At 38.3% G+C, this 21,014-nt stretch overlaps 1 protein-coding gene across 2 annotated transcripts in view; it reads right to left on the bottom strand.

Moving 5' to 3' along the window:
- Cltc (clathrin heavy chain) overlaps positions 1-21,014 on the bottom strand; it is a 62,432-nt gene that overhangs the window by 31,860 nt on the left and 9,558 nt on the right. For both annotated transcript variants that reach the window (XM_060387058.1, XM_021626636.2), the window contains exons 2-7: positions 10,435-10,642; positions 6,543-6,811; positions 5,849-6,010; positions 4,064-4,177; positions 3,556-3,729; positions 640-837 (exon numbers count right to left, since the gene is read on the bottom strand). In XM_060387058.1, coding sequence (XP_060243041.1) covers positions 640-837; positions 3,556-3,729; positions 4,064-4,177; positions 5,849-6,010; positions 6,543-6,811; positions 10,435-10,642 — 1,125 coding nt within the window. The remainder of the gene's footprint in view (positions 1-639; positions 838-3,555; positions 3,730-4,063; positions 4,178-5,848; positions 6,011-6,542; positions 6,812-10,434; positions 10,643-21,014) is intronic.

The raw sequence follows: 21,014 nt of genomic DNA, 5'->3' as shown, positions 1-21,014 counted from the left end.
ATATTTATATATATATATGGGGTAAACAACTACTGAAAAGATCATGAATTTCAAAGAGAGCAAGGAGGGGTACAAGACAAAGTTTGTAAGAAAAAAACAGTAAGAGGAAAATGATGTCATTATATTATAATGTGAAAAATAAAAAAAAATTTAAGTGAAAAAAGGATAAGCACAATCATGAAATAGTAACCACTAGTCATTAAATCAAGTTCAATTAAATATAAATTTTATAATTAACACTGGTTAGGAATGCAAGGTATCAATTCAGTTCAACATAAACCAATGTAAAGGCCTATGGGAATAAATTTGGCTCATTTTCTGACAGCTCTATAGACTATTAATTTACGAGCACTGATTTAGTGATTAACTTTTCAATTTAAAATAGACAACCATCAACTTACAGACAGTGTTGTACTTTAGTAACTGGACATAGACGGACCTACATCTACCTCAGGTCTATAGATTTATATTCCTTCTAAGATTCTGGGTTTTTAAACACGAACTAGACACAATGAGAATTGGCATATTCTATTAAAGGAAAAATGTAACTGAAAAGCAGTCAGTTCCTCTTACAGAGTTGGTTCCTCTTCCAGCAGTATCAGAAACACAGAATGCAACTTCAGTTTCCTAACTAGTTACCTTGGGTGCATTAGCAGCCACCTTTGCAGCTTCTGAGTAGTTTCCCTGGGCAAAAAGAGCATTAAATTTCCGGGCAAAGAGTTCTTCAGCACCAGCTAAGTTGTTCCGCACAGCCATTCTCAGAGCCAAATCAGGATTTTGTAAAACATTGGTGATGTAAGGAATTATGTTTTCTTCTTCCACACAAACTGACAGAACCTGCAATTTAATGATTAGAGAATAGTTGCACTGTGTTAAATTTGCTTAGACTAAGTTAGAAGGTAACTGATTATTCTGACACTTGCTTGTTTTGCTACCATGATATCTTGCAGAACCTAAAAATACAGAAGGAGCTCTAAGTTAAGCATTACCTCTACCATCAACACAGTAGCCAAGAGAAGGAAGCCCTCAAGGCTCCATAACTCCTGCTTATCAAATCACCCCTAATTTATTCTTGATTTTTTTTTCTCCCCATGAGAGTCACATAGAACTGAATAGGGATGAGAGCCACTTAATTTCAAAATCACCTTTGGGTGGTGCTAGAGATATGATCAAAGATAAGCCCCTTTCTTAAAGCAGACCAGTGACCTGGAGCTGAGGTATGAGACAAAATTATCTTATCATAAACATCACTTTTCAAAGAAATGAGAAACATTTACTTCTGGGAAGAATACTAATCTGGAGGAAAACCAGTAAATGACAAAACCAATAAAATACTAACTATTAAAATTTTAAACTTCAGAGAAAATGAAATTCTTTGTGGTAGAATTTTTTTCTTAATTTTAATACTATACTCTCGCAGAATGAGAACAACTCACTGAAGAGTTATCAAATGTCTCAAATTCAGAACAGCTAATATCAATTGAATGGTATTATCCAAATGGGTAACTTTCCAGACACTGCAATAGGAACTTTAGCTTGTGGCCTCTGACACTAAGTATTCAGTATCTCTACAGCTGATGGATCCTGTCTTAGAGACAACAGAAAAGAAACCCCTAGAAAAAGGACTTTCTCAAATTTGTAACTGAAAACAGTTTTTCTTTCCCAGCGATTTACTTCTTTTGATAATAAAAATTTATGAACCTAACTGGCTCTACACCAAACAGTTATTATTATAAGACAGTTACTAAGAAGATTTTTACAATATATACTGTAATGCATATGCTTTTTTGGTGATAAAACTTTTGTTTTAAAGATGACATTTCATATAAAAACTAAAAATAAGTGCTGAAGAGTTGGCCCATAGGCTAGGAGCGCTAGTTGCTTTTCCAGAACACCATGGTTTGACTCCCAGCATCTACATGGTGGCTCCCAACCATGTGTTACTCAAGCCCCAGGGCCCTAATGACCTCCTCTTAACCCCACAGGCACCAGGCACCCATACAGTACACAGACACACAGGAAGGCAAGATACCCAAATAAAATAACAAAAAAACTAAATACTGATTCATGTCATTTATTAGCTCTAAAAATGATGATCAAGATAAATATTAACTAAGTCAATGCACATACAAGTTAAACAACAGCCTTTTTATCTTATCTAATTAGTATTTTGTTTGCTTTATATTTTTGAGACAGGTTTTCACCGTATAACCTTGGCTGGACTCTAACTCACAGAAATTAAAGGGGATTAAAGGTGTGAACTATGCTGGATTCTATATAACAATCTTTTTTGTTTAAATTATATTTATTTAGCATGTGTGTATGTGTGCACACATACAAACAAATTCAGGTCACCATGTCTGATGACAAGCATGTCTACCATCTGAGCTATCCTGTTGGGCCCCAATAATCTTTCTAAATAAATTTTATTATGTGTATTTGAGATTTATGAAATGATGTCACATGATAAACAGCGAAATGGTCATAGTAAAGAAAACTAAAATCACATTTTATCTTTTAAAACTACATTTATTTGTATTACATGTGTATACACATTTGTGTTTTGAAAGTATGCATGTATGTGTATGCCCCCGTTACAGTGCAAATATGGAGGTCAGAGGAAAACATGCAAGAGTCTCTTTCCTTCTAACATTCAAGTTCTGGGGCTTGAAATCAGGCTCATCAGGTTTGGTGACAAGCATCTTTACCAGCTGAGCCACCCTGCTGACCCTCACATGAAGTTTTGTTTAGTTTATTAAAGAACAGTTAAATTTTATTTCTTTTATTTTTAAATCCCGGAGGCTGAGAAAATGGCTCAATTCACAGTAAAAAAATAAACAAAAACAAAAACAAAAAACACCTTTTCTCGGGCTTGGAGAGATGGCTCTTCTGTTAAGAGCACTGGCTGCTCTTCCAGAAGTCATGCATTCAATTCCCAACAACCACATGGTGGCTCACAACCATCTAAAATGAAATCTGGTGCCCTCTTCTGGTGTGCAGGTGCACATGCAAACACAACATTGTACACATAATAAATGAATCTTTAAAAAAAAAAAAACCTTTTCTCAGAAAACTAAAGTGGAGTAGGGGCTGGAGAGGCAGCTCAGCAGCAAGAGAACGTGTTGCTCTTGCAGAGGACCTGGGTGTGGTTCCCAGCACCCACGCAGTGGCTCACAACCCTGTAACTCAGGGGACCTGATGCCCTCTTGTGACCTCCATAGCTACAGCATATTACACAGTGCACATATGTGCAGGAAAAACACTCGAGACACATAAAATAAATCTTTTCTTTTCTAAGGGAGAAAAATAACAGAGACAGCTGCTACCAACCCCTGACATGCACACACCACACACACAAATCCTAATACAATTTCATTAGCTTTAATCTTCATACTGAATAGAACCTGTTAATTTTACATATGCTATTTTATGTCCTTTGACCTTCACCTCATTTTTTTCTCTTTGCCTTTCCCAAAATATGAACTCTTTTCTAATTTACAAAATAACTTTCTGAAAGAAAAATAAGAATGCTAATTATGTGTTAGATTTTCTTACTTGTCCCTTTCTGTTGACTCCTATGATTCCAGCTGTGGCCTCGTGAGGCGCAGTAACGAAGATGGTTTCTCCGCTGATTCTGTTCATGTAGATGCACGTGCCAGTCTCAAGGTCATACAGGTGGATGTAGCCATACTTGGTGATCAAGAACACCACATCATGCTTTTCACTGATCTGAACAGAGGAAATGAACACTTTCTATAAGAAACTTTGACATGAAGCTTGTAAGAAAATGCTAAAGTAATACTGAGGTTTCCTTCATTATAACTTGTTTAAATGTGGGACAGCCCAAGCTCAAACATAAAACACAAGAGTATGGATGAAATCTGTAAGACAGCGAACATAATTCTCACAACTTCAGATAACCCAATTATTACATAAAAGTAAGAGCATTATTTTACCAAGCTTTATTAGTAATCCTTTTAAGCACCATTCATTTCAACTGAGAATAAGATTTGAGTTCATTTAAGGTGAGATTTTTAAAAATCCATTTATTTTAATGAAATACCTGCATTGCGACAGGAAAGTCATTTTGTGCTTCTGGAGGAAAGAAAACATCCACTGCCTTCTTTGGAAAAGGTTGGTTCCCTGTGGGTGGTGTACCAACTTCAATGATATGTAACTGTTCAAAATAAAATAAAATTTATTATCAACCTATATCATGTACCAGTTGATCACTGCAAGTGTTTTTAAAGCTCCCTAAGAGAAATAACCAAAACATTCTATAATCAGTGAACTGTATTTGATCCATCTATACTGTGGGGTGATCCTCCATAAATTAAAACTGAATGGGAGAAGATGATCTCAAAGTCACATATTTACTGTACAATTATTTGTTTTTGAAACAACATCTTCACAATATAGTCCTGGATGGCCTAGAAATCAGTACTGAGCCTGGGCTTGCCTCAAGTTGAGTGCTAGTATTAAAGGCATGCAGCACCATTCCCAGCTACCTGTCATTCTTAAAGTGGTGAAATTAAAGAGGTAGGAAATAGGTTTGACTATAAAGTCATGATGAAGCTGGCAAGATGGCTCAGCCAGTAGAAGCACTAACGGGATAGGCCTGGCCACCTAAATATAACCACTGGAAACCATGTAAAAAGCCAAACAGATCTGTAATCCCAGCACTTCTAGGACTAAATTAAAGGTAGATAGATAAAGGAGAATCACTTGAGCCTCCTAACTGCTACAGTTCAGATCACTGCAATCTCTTTTTTCATTCTTGAAAACCATTTACTAGGGTGAATGGGGTGCAGAGGCGTAAAACAAAGATGAGGTTAGTCTTCTTCTGACTTGGGGACAGAGAGGAGGGTAGTCGAGTTCTGGCAGCAAGTAGAGCCAGTCTTCCATTTACTTTAGAGGCAGCAAACAGATGTTTTCCATGTCTCTCAGAGTCAGGATGCAAGCCATGTGACTTTGCCTATACCGGACTTCAAAGAGGGAGCTCAGGACACCAGGTTATTTTAAGCCTCAGGGAGAGTCTGCGCTGGCAGTGAAAATAGCCACAAACTGAGTCACCCGGCTCCCACAGTGCAAGCATCACAAAAGCACAGTTCAGAGATCAGCAGCATGATTTCTAGCTAGAATCCTGCCTACCACCCATTGTTGCTCATTTCTCATTTTCAAGTTTAGTTAAACAGCTGTCGTTGCTACTGCCGGGTATCCAATATCCTGTCAATAAATTGTTTATACTCCATCAACCAGACCTTGCTTCTGCTGTCCTGAACTATGAACTCACACACATGAAGGACTCTATCTATCTAGGTAACTTCAACATACAGCTATGGATGAGACTAACTTGAGCTGCTGTCCATTCCATCTACATCAAGTCACCTAAGCAATTTAGAAAGGACAGTGCCTAACAAATCACCTTGGGCAATACCTAATGAATCAGACTCTTGATATGTACTACACACAAATGGGTATTTTAATAATTCCTATGATCCTATGTAAAGTGCAAGACACTAACAAAAGCCTTCAATAATAGAGACAATCAAAGAGCTCAAAGCGGGGACAATGGTATAAAGCACTCAGCACTCAGAATCTTGATCAAGAGGACCAACCTTAAAGCCATCCTGGGTTATATAACAAGACAATGTTAAAAGTAAAATCCACAGATGGCAGAATAGGAAATAAAAATATTAAAAGAACACTACCATTTTATACAAGTATTATTTATTAAACATTTTGTTACCACAAATCTGAATACTACCAAATCGAGAAGATAGCTATTTTGAACTTAAATAACAAAGAGCAAAACAGACTCATTAAAATCATCACAGACAAAACTTACCTTCCCTCCTGCCTGACCCCGTACAGCAAAACAAAATAACGTTGATTCTTCTGCATTTCCTTCCATCTTAAATTGTGCAAAGCTAGCTGCATGTCCTTCAATAGGTTGAGACACTTTCCTATCTACAGAATATAGCTGCATAGCTCCAACCACACGATTTTGCTACAAAAAAAAAAAAAAAAAAAAAAATTAGAGGTCCGTTAGAGGTCCATTGACACAGTAGATATCAGCTACAATTAGTGAAATAGTTATAATACTTTGCCATCTTCAGCAGGACTTAATTGTTATTTAGTCTCTCAATGTCGATTTGATACATCTTAACTTACAAAGTTTAACTCCAAACATTATCTCATTAAAGCGCAATGTGAATGTATAAAACATGCCTCATCCTGTCATCTCTTTACACCATCTTAATACAACAATTCAATTCACTTTGCAGCACACTGACTACATAACAAGTTCTTAATCACTCAGTCTTTCCTTAATCTGCAAGAATGAAAAACAACTGATAAGTATTGAAACTTCATGTCAGGTTAAAGGTTTAAGCCAGTAATCACTTTTTTTTAGAAAGAAAGAAAAAGTATTTCAAAGTAAGTCAAATTCAACAAGATTGGGTTTAAAGACCTAACTAAAGCGTGAGTTGAACAGAAAAGCTCCGTAGACTGTTTCTTTCTCAAAAACTATAGAGTGTTACCTGTGCAGATATGCCAGTCAGAAGCAACCACTTCTGCTTTGCATCTGTGCGGTAATTGATGATCTGGCATCCTGCGAGGCTAGAATGACGATCAAACATTTTCACTGGCTGAGACTCTCCTTCCATACTCCAATGATAAACTGCATTATCCGTAACAAGAGCAACCGTATTCAAAGAAATCCATTTCCAGAAGGTGACATCATCAGTCATGGTATGGGCCTTCATTTTACTTTTCATTTCAATGTTAAATATCTGAAGAGTTTTTCCAGCTAAATACAGAATTAAGAAATAATGAAAAAAAAGAAAAGTTCAAAATGAATTAATACCTATCTAGACTGGCCTTTAAGTTCCAAATAATGTGGTTTGATCCTGAGACTAGTCAGCAGCTACAGGAGTCACACAGCTAGAGATACAGCCACTGAAAAGGTAACAGCTGAGACCAAGCAAACCAATCTACACCTACAATCTTAAGCAAAACTCTGTTACAACTAATGAGCACACATCTGCAATACTGTAAACATAGACTTCTACAGGATTCTGTATCCCAAATGAAAATGAGACAAAGAAGCAGTTTTCTTATTGATTAAAAAAAAAAAAAAACTGTAACTTTCATTACATACTTAGTTCACACATAAACTAAGGGAGCTGTATATATATAAGACAAAGCAAATCTAATAGAAACACAAGGAGAAGATTCACTTTTTAAAATGCAGTCATCTCTCACCCAACTCAATTTTGTGGAAACTGCGTTTTGAAAAGAAGTTGTACTTCAACTTTGGCAGGTCACCACAGTGCATGCTACATTTAACTGGTCTAAGATACAAAGGGAAAGCAAAAGTGCTGGAGAAAGGAGAGGGAGACAGGGAAGAGGACGCTTTCGAATGCTGTTAATATACTGGAAGTAAGAACAAAATTCATCCAGTTAAGACAGCAAGCATTTAGTAAAAGAAGGTGAAATCTGCCTTGAAGGTTAACAGTCCAGAGTCAGAGGCAAAGGCTCGCACTTGTCATTTGAAATCTATCACAGTGGGAAAGGGGATTTCACTGATATCACAGAGGTCAAAGCCCACAGCTATGACTGGGCTATGGAGATTAAACTAAGGACAACTCCATCCCTGAGCCAGAGAAACTGGCTCCTAAAGGACAAAAGCTGTCAGAGAGGGGACAGGGTAGGTGGGAAATCCTAAGATAAAGCCTGAGAGGTTTGTACCACAACCACTCTTACTACATAACAAAGCCTTCTTCTATAAGACAACGCATGTGACTCCCGTCCCACACAGGTTATAACCCACAACCAGACTCGAGAAATTGTGAAAGTTACAGTCCTGTTTATAAAAAGAAGGCATGAAGTTTAAACTGGCTTCAGAGAGAAGCAGAATTTTTCCAGGCTTTGCTTTTCTTTGCTACATCTGTCAGCCTCTAGATAACTAGACTTCTATTCTGTTTTTACATGGAAGGGGCTGGAGTATGCTAGGTGTACGGGTCTGGGAAGGAAACAAGGGATGACAACTATGATGTAGACAGAGAGACACAAAGTATAACACTATTTTACGATGCTATAAAAATTTTCAATTATTCTTTTTATAGAACAGGACAATGACTAACACAATCTAATTTAAGGTAACTCACCATCTGCACACATAAGAAAGCATTAAGAAATGTGATAAGATAACAGTAACATTAAAAATAGAAAAGAAGTTGGCAAAATTTAACTGATGGCCTTTAAAAAGAGAAGTGTGATGGATATCAATTATTTAAGGAAGCTGAAGGACATTTTAATACTTTAAAATGTAATGTACTTTTAAATAGAAGCAAAACGTATAGTCACAAAATATCTGGTCCCAGGTAAATGGTGCAATATCCTTCCTGAGGTGAGATCAACTTTTGCCCAACATTCTTATGATTTGTTGAGTAGGCTATTCCTTCCAATGCATATGTATAAGCTCCCAACCTGCCCACATTTATTTCCTAGCTAATAAGACACCCCAAAACATTCCAAAACCTGTACCATGAAAACAGAAAGTTACGGTTTCTAACCTTTGACTTCTACAAATCTTTTTCCCCCCAGGGGTTTGCAATACATTATGACTCTTATGTTAATGCTCAAGAATAAATCTATTCAAAGACCCCAAATCCAGGTCTGTGAAATGCTCAGCAGGCAACAACATTTGCTGCCAAGCCTGCCCCAGGATCCCCACGGTAGAAGCAGAGGACAGACTTCCCTAGGTTGTCCTCTGACCTTTACACGTAAGCTCTCACTCATAAACACACAAAATAAACAAGAAAAATGTTCTAAAAAGAATTCTAAAAAACTCCCCAGAGCCAAAAAACTCTCAATACTTGTAGACCTGAGTATTTCTTTTGTTTGTTTTTTGGATTTTTGAGACAAGGTTTCTCTGTTTTAGCCATGGATATCCTGGAACTCACTCTGTAGTGAGTGGCCTGAAACTCAGAGACCCACCTGCCTCTGTCTCCCCAAGTGCTGGTATTAAAGGTGTGCACTGCCAACACCACTCAGCTTAGACCCGAGCATTTCTAATCAGAGTTATTTAAGACGTATTACTAAAGATTAAATGGGCTGAGCATGGTGGTGCATGGCTCTGATCCCAGCACTAGGGAGACAGAGGCAAGTGGATATCTGTGAGTTTGAAGCCAGCCTAGCTTACAAATCAAGTTCCAGGACAGGCAGGGCTACAAAACAGACAGATCATATCTCACCCAAACAAACTAAAAAAAAACCAAAGTAAGGACCCAAACAGAGTTTAAATGAAGAAAAGATTGGTTAAAAGTTCAGCACCAGCCAGACATGGTGGCACATGCCTTTAATCCCAGCACTCAGAGGACAGAGGCAGGGGGATCTCTGTGAGTTCTGTGAGTCCAACCTGGTCTACAAAGCCAGTCCAGAACAAGCAGGGTCCAGGACACAGAGAACCCCTGTCTCGGGGAAGTGGGGGGACACATCTAAAAACTCATCCACACTTTTATAAATTAATGGGAAACTGAAATCTTTTTCTTATTATCAAGGAAAGCAAGAGCTGATATATAGCTCAGTGTTAATCATTTGCATGCCTGCATTTGGTGCAATCCCTAATTAAAGCAAAAGGAAAAGGAGGCAGAGTTTGAAATGCCATTTCGAGGGTCCAGCAGTTTGGTACCTAGTTTTCTTAGTAACTTCTTTTATACTTTCATTCTAAAGTTCAAAGGAACAGAAAATAGGTTCTCAGATGATATGAGGTTGTTTAACTCTAGTTTGATAAACAGTACTGTTCCCTGTGGAAATAAGTTATTTTGGCCTTGTTGCCCCCACCTATGATCTCAGCTACTCAAGAGACTTAGGCAAGAGGATTCCAAGTTCAAAGCCAGAGCAAGACTCAACTATAATAACCAACAAACAAACCAGTGTGTTTGGTATTCACTTATTCTTTCTCCCACCACGCTCTAACCAGTGTAAATTTAAGCCATTTTTTAGAGCTTGATGATCTAAACTAAAAGAAGCTTAAAGTATAAAAAGGCACAGAATGGAGAAACTGATTATCACAATAAACTCTGAAATGTTTAGGTCCTAATACTGGTATGACTTATTACAGACTATTACTTTTATTACTATTACTTTTATTCCCACATATAGAAATGCTTTTTGCCTTTTATCAGTCATAAATTTAAATGTATTTATCCTAAAACTGAAAATTATTGCAAGTATATATATTCTAAGACACTTCATAGAAACAGCATGTAAAAGCTGTGAACAGTAATTCAAGTTCAGAATTAATCTCAATTTTGCAATTCTAATTAAGTTTACTCAACATACTAAGAGAAAAAGTACAAACCAATAACTTCATTTGCATAAAATACACATAAGAATTTCAAGAAAAACATCCACAATCTTTTCTACCTTTCAGTGCAATCACTTTGCTGGCAGGATTCATGATGGCACTGTCTGCTGAGATGGGTCTTCGAATTGGATTACTTGGATCATTCATGTCAATGATTACCACCTGGGCCTGCTCTCCTACTTTCTCTCTAATGCAGATGAATTTGTCTGACTCCATAGTCAGGGTACTGAAGCCAATGTTCGCTGGATTGATACCCAGGTTCTGGAGCTGAAAAAAACAAAAACAAAAAAACACAGACCATGTTACCAAATCTGTAAGTAATGTTTGATATTCATATAATATCATCATTATAAATCCTAATTTAACCATCAATGCAAGCCCAACAGTGACAACAATGAAAAAGTAATGGATCTTTTTCATCTTCTTAAAAATGTGGCATTCAACTGCCATAGTACAACTTCACATCACAACTACAGAGGTCAGAAATAAAGCTAAGGAAAGAACTACTTCTGAGTGCTAGTATTTAAGGGTTAAGATCATCGTGCTTCTTGGTGAATTTTGAGATCTTTGAACTGTTGAACTAACATCTAGCATTATTATTTATCCACTGCATTAAACTTCAGAGTTCTGTAGTTTAAAGTAAACTAGTATTTTTAAAAGCTAAACCAGTATTTTTAAAAGCAGTAAAAGATTTAAAAGATCTGAAGAAACAGACGAGCCTGAGCAATGTTCCACTCCTGTGCAGGGTCAAAGTAAGCTCTACAGGAGGGGCTTTGTCAGCAGCCTCCACAGCTAGACAGGATCTTCAAAAGAGCCGGTTTACAGAATTCTCTCCAGGAGAAGCATATGCTAATCACAGAGGTGAACAAATGTTTAAAGGAGCTACAAATACTTAAAAAAAATATCATTGAGAGTACAGACTAGGAGAATTTTTCCAGGAGAGACTCAAGCCTTGAGCAGGGAATAAAGATCATTCTTGGAGGCAAGAAAGAATTGACTGCTTGACAAACTACGGTTACCTCATAAGAATCCTGAACTTAAGCTGGGTGTGTTGGCACACACTTTTAATCCTGGCGCTCAGGGAGGCAGAGGCAGGCAGATCTCTGTGAGATTGAGGCCAGCCTGGTCTACAAAGTGAGACCAGGACAGCCAAGGGTACACAGAGAAATCCTGGGGGTTGCAGGGGTGATCTGAATTTACATTATAGGTAGAAAGAGCTACTTAAAAACTGTAATAGCCGGCATGTAGCACATGCCTTTAATCCAAGCAGACACAGGAGATCTTGAATCTGAGGCTAGCCTAACCTACAGAGAGTTTCAGGATACCAGGGTTACACAGAGAAACTGTCTCTAAAAACCAAAAAAAGAAAGAAAAAAGAAAACTTTGCTCTGTATAAATAGCAGGTACTACTGTATTTGCTCAATGAACAGTGGCTCTATAGATGGCAAATGTGGCAAATGTTTGAAAACAAACTGAGTGAGAACAGAAGGCACCTGTTGTAGAAAGATCTCTACTCAAATGGGTCACTAATTCTCTGGGTTATTAAATCCTTCTATAAGAGATTGCCTGAAGGCCTGGCTCTACTAGCCTTGGCCAGAGCATTCCCTTCATGATAGGAAATTCTCATATTGTAAATTGAGAAAAGCCCTTGTCCCCCAGCTATGCAGTTTCTCTTCACTGCACTGGCTGGGCAATGTCAGCTGTCTCTTACAGAATTCTTATGTCAAAGCCTTTTGCTACAACCAAACAGGTCAGGAGATGAATGAGGTTCAAAAGGAGATCAAGAGACTCTTTTACTTTCACTTCCCTTTAAACCCTCAAATACAGTTGTAACCAGTAATAAAATGTAGTGATAACTCAGACATAGCACCCCAGGGCAAAGAGCCAACCGACTATCTAACCATTAATACACACATGGCATTAAAGTACAACATGAATGAGCTTTACATGCTCAAGATATGCTGCAATGCAAGGTAAATACACAAGCTATAAACAGGTTAACTTATAACAATTGCGGTAAGTAAGACATATGAATTGATTATTGCTTTTTTTTTTACAGTAACTTTTTTATCTACTTTTAACTTCCGAACTGGAAAAAAGATGAATGGAAGTTATCCCCAAATGTACAGATGAAATAGGAGTAGGCTTCAGAGAGGAAGTCTTTTCCTTAGATAAAGTAAATAATCCATCTTGTTTCTGAGGAGGACTACACATCTGTTTTTTAAACTACAGGATCATTAATTAGACAGTTTCCTTCTTAGTAGTTGCAAAAAATATTTCAATGGCTCAGAGTTCACATAGAAATAAACACAGGAAAATAGCTTCTGAGTCACTCCACAAGAACTATATGACTATCTACCCCAAGCCTTCACCTACTGTACTTTTGAATTTCAGGTATCACTGTTTCATTTCTTTAGTATCTGAAAAATGCAGACTAATACAAAAGTGTTCAGTCAAAAAGCAAAATTAAAAACAAAGTAATATAAAGAGCAGGACACAGTGATTGACCCCTGCAATGCTGCACACAGGGGGGAGGCAGAAGGATTACCAGTTTAACCAGCCTGGAATACAGAAACCCTGTCTCAAAAAAAAAAGCAACCACGGGGCTGGAGACATGGTTCTGCATTAAGCGAGCTGACCGTTCTTCCCAGCACCCTCACGGCAGCTCACAACCACCTGTCGACTCCAGTTCCAGCAGGATCCAAGCCTCTTCTAGCTCCTGTGGGCAGCTAAAGTGCACGTGGTGCACACAGACATGCAGACCAACACCCATACACATCATACTTTTTTCAGTAACAAAAAAAATGATGCCAAATGGTGGTGGCACCGCCTTTATCCCAGAACTCAGGAAGCAGAGGCAGGTGTATCTCTGAGGCCGAGGCCAGCCTGGTCTAGAGTGAGTTCCAGGACAGCCAGGGCTACATAGGCAATCCTGTCTTGAAAAGGAAGGAAGGAAGGAAGGAAGGAAGGAAGGAAGGAAGGAAGGAAGGAAGGAAGGAAGGAAGGAAGGAAGGAAGGAGGGAGCAGTAAGGAAGTGTTAAACAGCACTATCTTCACCTTCAGAGTGTTTTACTTGTAGAAAGAAAAAAAAAACAATGAAGATTTGGTTTAAAAAGAACTGAGTCGCTTACAACCTATGTAATCCTTCACTATATTCCTTTCCCGTTAAACACACCTTACCAAGATAATTAGGCATTCAAACCTTCTGTTTTCCTACCAATAATCTACTGAAACTTTTCAAGATATTCCAGGTGAAACAGACACCCTTTATTTAAAATGTGAAAAAACAAATCCACGGCTAGATGTGGTAGTGCAAGCCTTAAATCCCAGCACTTGGAAGATAGAGTCAGAGATCTCTAAGTTCCAGGCCATCCTAGACAAGAAAAAAACTAGGAAAGGAAGGGGCAAAGAGGAAAGCAAAGGAAAAAGGAATAAAATGGAAAGGAAGGGAAGAATGCAAAAAAAAAAAAAAAAGAAAAGAAAAAAAATGTGTAGTCAGGTTGAGAATGACATCCCCATAGAGAGGTCAAAGCTCAGTCAGTATAGTAAGTCTTGACTCACGAAGCACAGGAGGGTCTTTTTGTAAAAACAGGGGTACACCAGAAATGGGAAATTCATTATAAACTGAAGAATGAGTCACATAACTAAACAGTTTAAGGATAATGCTGAAAGGACTTGAAAATACTCAAAGTGGCTGGGTTTAGTAGTTTCTACCTGTAATCCTACTTACTTACAAGATGAAGCAGAAAGATCCTAAGTAAAAGGCCAACCTGAGCTATGTCACACGACTCTTTAAGAAGTAAAAAGAGACAGAGACAGACAAAGAACAAGAGAGTAAGCATGAGCAAGTGGGCATAAGAGAGACAGTATGAGAGTTTATGTAGGCAAGTGAACTAAACTGAAACTAAAATGATTAAATAGGCTTAAAACATATTTAAACAATGGCCATTTGTACAACCAAGCAAGAAACTGCTCTTTCCTAGAAAGTCTTTCCTGGATGTTAGCAAAAGACGGGAACTTCAAGGGCCTATTAGCAGAAAGGTGCACTTGCCTTCACCTCCACAACGAAGGTTGGCAAGTTCTTTTCCCTTCCTGGTATCCTGAAGCAAATGTCAAGATTACTCACCAAACCTGCTCCTATTTTCCTGTAATACAGGTAAACAGAAGAATACCGTAACAGTAGTAAATAGGGCCAGCCACCATTAACTCTAGTTTTGGCCTAGATGCAGCCATAGAGTTAAGAACACATAAAAGGTTCCCATACTACATTAACTATGTTTATAACATTTATACAGATCAAATCTTTCAAATGCAGCAATACTTTTAATGTTTTTATTTTCAAAACAGCCAGAAAATATTCTTAAGTCAGCTATACAGCTGTGATGGTATATGATCTTTGCCAGAGAAACTGATGGATCCGGAAGGCACAAGTCTACAAACACAACCTTGAGTCACATGAAACCTCGAGTCTATGAGCTGGTGGGGGGACATCATTTGACGTGTTAGCTGACCCTGTGGATGGCACCTCCCTACGCATGGCATCCTGACCTGTTCGTAAGAACAAAGGAAGCTGGAAGAGCACAGCCAAGTAGTACTACGTGGTCCTTTCTCTGTGACTGTGGCTGAGATGTGAGTTGCTACTCAAGTTCCTGCCTCAGTTTCCCTGCAGTGAACTGTAAGTGCATCAGTACTATCCTACCCTAAGTTGCTTTCACTCAGGGTGTTTCATCATAGCATCAGAAACGGAATTTAGGAAAGCTTGGAAATTTTAATAGTGAAGGGTTTTTTAACTTCAAAGAGCTTTTAACTGTTCTGAGAATTTATAGAGAAAATGAACTTGTATCCACATGCATATAGTACAGCATTTAAGTGGCAAAAAAAAGGTTCATTACATTCCTGTGAAGCCACTCACCCCATCAGTCTCTCACTCATGCAATTAGGAATATTTTTCCATAGCACAATTAAGCACCTAATTCCACTCTCATTTTTTTTAAATTAATATGACAATGAACAAAAGCATACTAATTATCAAATGCTTCTTTCTGACCAACACACGATCTTTGTAACCCGTAATTTGATTTCCAGGGTAGATCTGTTTGCCAAGTGACATTACTTTAGGACCAAAGCTTGAACTTGGCTTACAAAATATAAACAGACCTATCAGTAATCAACCAACTCAAAACTGGAATCACCGGAATCACCCAGTTATAAACAATATGTAAACCTTTCCCTTATGCATGAGCCAGGTATGGTGGTACATGCCTTTATTTAGTCCCAGCACTTGGGAGGCAGAGGCAAAAAGATCTCTTGAGTTGAGGTCAGCCTGCTCTACAGAATGAGTTCCAGAACAACCAGGGCTACACAGAGAAACTGTCCTGAAAAACCAAAAGAAAAGAAAAAAGAAATCTGGATCAAAGTAGAGATGGAGGGACTTCAGACTAAGATTCTGTAACAGCAAAATACAGTATTTCAAATTTTCCGTACGCTAGAGAGCAGGCATTTCCTTCATTCAATTACAGTAATTTTTAAATTTTGATTATAAAGTTCAAGGAACATCTAAAATTAATCGTTTTACTGGCTTTCTCATAAAGAGCCCAAATATCTGGATAAAGCCCTGGCTTTTCCACTAAGTAACCATGGACAACTTAGCATCTATATATTGTTCCTTCCTCTCAAACACTTGGAATGACAGTACCTATTCTTGGAGTTGTGAGGATTTAATGTGAAAGGCCAATGGCCAACAACATCGGGTGTTTAGTAGACACTATCAGTAACTACACAAAGCAGAACCGTGGGCCCAGCTCAGCCCAACTGTCTTTCATCACATTTCTTTATCTGCTTTATTCAGCTGTCCATAAGTTGTGGGTGTGAATTTTGTTTCGCTACACTGATAAAAGTATCTCACTCAAGATACTGAAATTCTTCACCCTCCCTTTGGTTTTTAAGACAACCTAGCTATGTAGCCCTAGATGCTGTACAACATACTTTAGATTGTCCTTGAATGGACAGTGAGGGACAGTGATCATTCTGCTTCCTGAGGACAGATTTCAAGCATGAGCCCCCATGTCTTTTCTTTCTTTTTGAGAAAGAAACTGTACTTAAGATTCTGATATTTAGTTTGCTTATTAAATTTCAAATAACAGAACCTTCAAAGCCAGGTTACATACTCCTGCTAAATAACCCCATTTAAACTTTTTAATAGCATACAGAACAGCACTGCTAAAGTTGTCCATCACAACTAATACATGTTTCCAGTATCTGTGCTGGAAAAGGGAGCAAGTAAAGCTAATGACATTCAAGTAGACAATTAGAGTAAATTTCATAATTTAAAAATAAAGCTCAAGTGGCATCAAAAATTAATTGCTGGATTCCGCATAAAGAATCCATATGTCTAGATGTGGCCCAAGTGTTTCCAGTAAAATAACCACGGACAAGTTAGTATCTGTTTATTGTTTCATCTTAAACATCTGGAATGACAGCATCTACTCTCAGAGTTGTAAAGATTTAATGTGAATGCTAGCAATAATGCTAAAACACGAGGTTAGTTTCAAAAGCTTCTTTCACCCTAAAACAGAGGAAAGGAAACTTGTGATGCAGAAAACCCAGCTACAACTTTCCTCAAGTCATAGCGCGCGCGCGCGCACACAAACACACACAATGGGTCAAACTGACTGTATATGCTTTCGATCACTTTATAAAGACACCCTGCCCAAATCAGACAACCCAAATCATCACTACAACCCATTTGATGGCCCACACAAAGCTACAGAACTACGCCTTTCCAAAATGCCCTGAAATACAGCACCTTCTAACTTTTAAAAACTCAAACATATAGGACTTCTCATCGCAACTCACCTGGGTTACCTTTTGGTACAGTCAACATCACTGGACATCTGATTAAATTTGAGCAAGACCTAAGATAGCCACTTTCTGTAAAGTCACAACTTAGTAATAACTGTAGCCTGGTTTTGAAAGATGTAACTGCAGGTTCATTTTGAAAGATGACCTATTTATTTTCAGTAAATACACACTACAGTTTATTGAGAAGTATCACACTCACCAATCACTGTTAAGTAGTTGAGAAGAGAAATAAACAAAAAGAATACAAGTCAAGTAAAATACAATGGTAACAGGCTGGTAAAAAGGGTCCAGTTTGTTACTGCAGCCCCAGGAGGCTAAGGCAGGAGAATCACAAGCTTACTGCTGGCTTAAGTTTCCAACAGAAAATGCCTCCCTCCCCAACAGCAGCTAACATTTGAGGAGTATGTATAAAACCTGGCCTGGAAATTCTCTGTTCTATTCTTTCACCTTTGTTCTAAACCAAAATCCATACAAAAATGTTTTTTTAAAAACTTTAGACAAACTGAAAGCAACACAAAGATCTGGCTGACATCATGATTTAAACAAACCAAACACCAGTTCACAACACACATTTGGACTGTTTTGCAGATATTCAGTTGTTAAGTATTAGCGACTATAAAAATATTTTAATTATAAAATGTTTGTATTTTCTAAAGACGCATCCTCAAGTATTTAGAGGTGAAATACCATAGAAATTTGAGTCCCTGTAAAATGCTGAAGCAAAATTAAAAGGCAAACAGGACAAAATGCTATGAAGATGTACCCAGACAGTGGGCTGGAGACGTAGCTCAGCTGGTGGAGGACTGGCCCATGCAGAAGTAAGCCGCATCCAGCCAGTCCCCATGGAGCTAGAGTGCAGGAGGTGACGAGGCACCCAACATGGGTACTGGAAATCACAGTCAATCCCAAGGGCAGCTCACATTCTTAACTGCTGAGCCATCTCTCCAGCACCCAGGTTTTTTTGTCGCTGTTTTGTTTTTCAAACTAAAAAGGGAGCTGGGGAATGGCATGGTGATGAAAGCCTGAATTCCTGCACTTGGGAGACAGAGGCAGGCAGATCTCCTTGATTTTGAGACCAGCTAGAGTTATATAGTGAGGCCCTGTCTTTAAAAAACAAAACCAAAAAAAGAAAAAAGTTACTGATTCAACATATACCAAGCAGTAAGATCACACACAGACACTGTATTCTGGAGAGCCCTGTCCCTCCAGTTGCCAGGCTCGAGGACTACAGCTTGTTAGATAGATAGACTGCTGTAAATACCATTCTACCATTTCCTAAGTAAGCTGCGCTGGGACAACTCTTGGTTCTGATTTTCCTGAAAAGAACAGGTAACCTTGACAAACCAAGGATCCAGGAAACTCAGAGCTAAGTCTGCATCAGAATATGTAGTGAGCAAACTGTGAAAACATTGCTAAAGGACCACATGAACCATAAATACCCACAATCTGGTAATACACGTTTACGAAATGCTAACAGAAGACACACAATCAAATAAAACCACACTACTGTCATGTAATAAGATAATTCCCCCAGTAGTACAATGTCTCAATCTCTGCCATCACTTGCAACTATATTTGTGTCCACTGAATAATGAATGGGTTCTGCTTCATCCATCCAGCAGTTCTGACATCTGATCAGACAGGAAGAAATGAATCACAAGTCATCTTCTCTGTAATGATACCTAAGGAGGATATGTCCCACGAAATGCTTGGTAAACTTGGAGCAGAGCTCTTTAGGAGCTACATCAGCTGAAAACTGAAATCCATTAAAGCTTGCATTTCTGACAGCATTACTTAAGACTTACGTTTCACAATTAGTGCTTGGCACCACACTTTCCAGATCCTCGTTTCATCTGAAAAGTGACAGTGTCAGCAAGTACGCACAGCATATATGCATTTCAGACAAAAGCTTTTTTTTTTCAACACTCTATGTACTCTGTTAATTCTTGTAGCACGGCCGGACTTACAGAAGAAAAGCCACCAATTTAACAGGTCAGCAGTTTTAAAGACCTGCAGTTATTTTATAGTCAATATACCACCATTACTTCCCCAATATGGGTATTTTTAAGTATGCACTTCAAGATTTAGTTAACTTCTTACCTAGCCTAAGTATTTCATGCAGCCTAATTTGCTCTGCAAACTCTAAACATCCTCTATCTTCTACCAGTACTGAATACACTGGAAAAATGCTGAGCTGTCACTTAACTGAGACTTTCCTGGAAACTAGAAAGCAGAATGTCAAAAACTGCAGTTGCTGTAGTTTGCAAAAAGTGATGAAAAATGCTGAGATCACAGCAATCCTTGGTTTGTTCCATCAACAGGATACCAGCCATTGTTTCTGTTGGCTCCACAAATTGCAAACAAATAAAAACACTTTTAACCTTTGCTGACCCCACACTTAAACAGGTTCTGGCGGGTAGTAGTGGTGTACCCCTTTAGTCCTATAACTCAGGAGGCAGAAGCAGATGGAACTTTGTAAGTTCAAAGTTCAAGATCAGCCTAGTCTACAGAGCAAGTTGCAGGACAATCAAGACTACACCAAAAAACCATCTAGAAATAACAAAATAAGCATCCAGGTTTGTTTCTACTCCAGGTGAGCCTTCAAAGGAATCACTATCGGGAGAGCTCCTGACTCTCACAGTAAACACAAACTGGATGCAATACAAGCAAAGAATGATCAGCCAGAGACAAGGACTGCAAAGACATTTAGCTGCCTCATACTAGAGTCTCTTAAAGAGCTACAGAATTTTCCCTATTTATAAACTACTACTGATTGGGAATCTTAAAACTCTTAAAAGAAAACACTAAATTTTACTCATTCATTTAAAAATCCAGTAATAAGATGAACTAGTTGATCAATTTGACAAAGCTCCAGGGAATATAGAAGTTTTTATACCTGAAATCTTCAAGATGGAAATGGTATTCCAAGATTATGGCCCTTCTTATATAAATGCCAACGTGCAGGCAAAGAACAAAAGGGAGGAGGGCTTATTTTAAGGGCTCAAACTTAGCGCCCACCTTAAGACCCTCAAGAGAGACAGGAAGATAGTTCAGTGGCAGTGTGCAGAGATAAGCACAGGGTTCAGTCCCCAGAATCCCACAAACACAACAAAAACTTCACCTGCTGGGCAGACACCGGAGTGTCTTGGTTTGACTATCTAAAACTGCTTTTCTATGTCATATTTCCATGGTACAAAGACTTTTTAGCCAGAGACAGGGCACATTCAGTTCACCCCCAGCAGTCACCCTGCTCCACATACTCATACGAATTTTCTGCCACATGCTAACAGTCCTGTTAAGAAACTGGATATCAGCCAGGTGTGGTGGGGCATGCTTTTAATTCCAGCACTCGGGTAGGCAGAGGCAGGCGGACTGCTGTAGGGCCAGCCTATTCTACAAAGCCAGTAAAGGACAACCAAAGCTACATAGAGAAACCCTGTCTCGAAAAACAAAACAAAAAAATAAAAATAAACACATACATACATACAGAAATTGAATATCATGCTGTACTACTCATTTTCTGCTTGGATTACTAACTGATAGCATGACCAACTTACCAGTTTACCAGGTGCTATAAATTACAGAACCAGAATTATTTATTTTACAAATTAGTTACTGAAATATTTTTTTGTGGTTCTAAGTGCCATAAATTTCAAGATTATATGAATTAAACTGCATTCAAGATAGAGTTACTAGCTATGTCAAAATCACTGAACATTAGCGTTTCAGGGAGTTCACACAAGACTGTAACTATTAAATAATTTTTGTTTTCAATTAA

This window comes from Meriones unguiculatus, chromosome 7 (assembly GCF_030254825.1).
Source record: "Meriones unguiculatus strain TT.TT164.6M chromosome 7, Bangor_MerUng_6.1, whole genome shotgun sequence".
In the NCBI taxonomy this organism is placed as follows: Eukaryota; Metazoa; Chordata; class Mammalia; order Rodentia; family Muridae; genus Meriones; species Meriones unguiculatus.
Note: the sequence above shows the minus strand (reverse complement) of the source record. Positions and strands in the feature narration are given on the sequence as shown.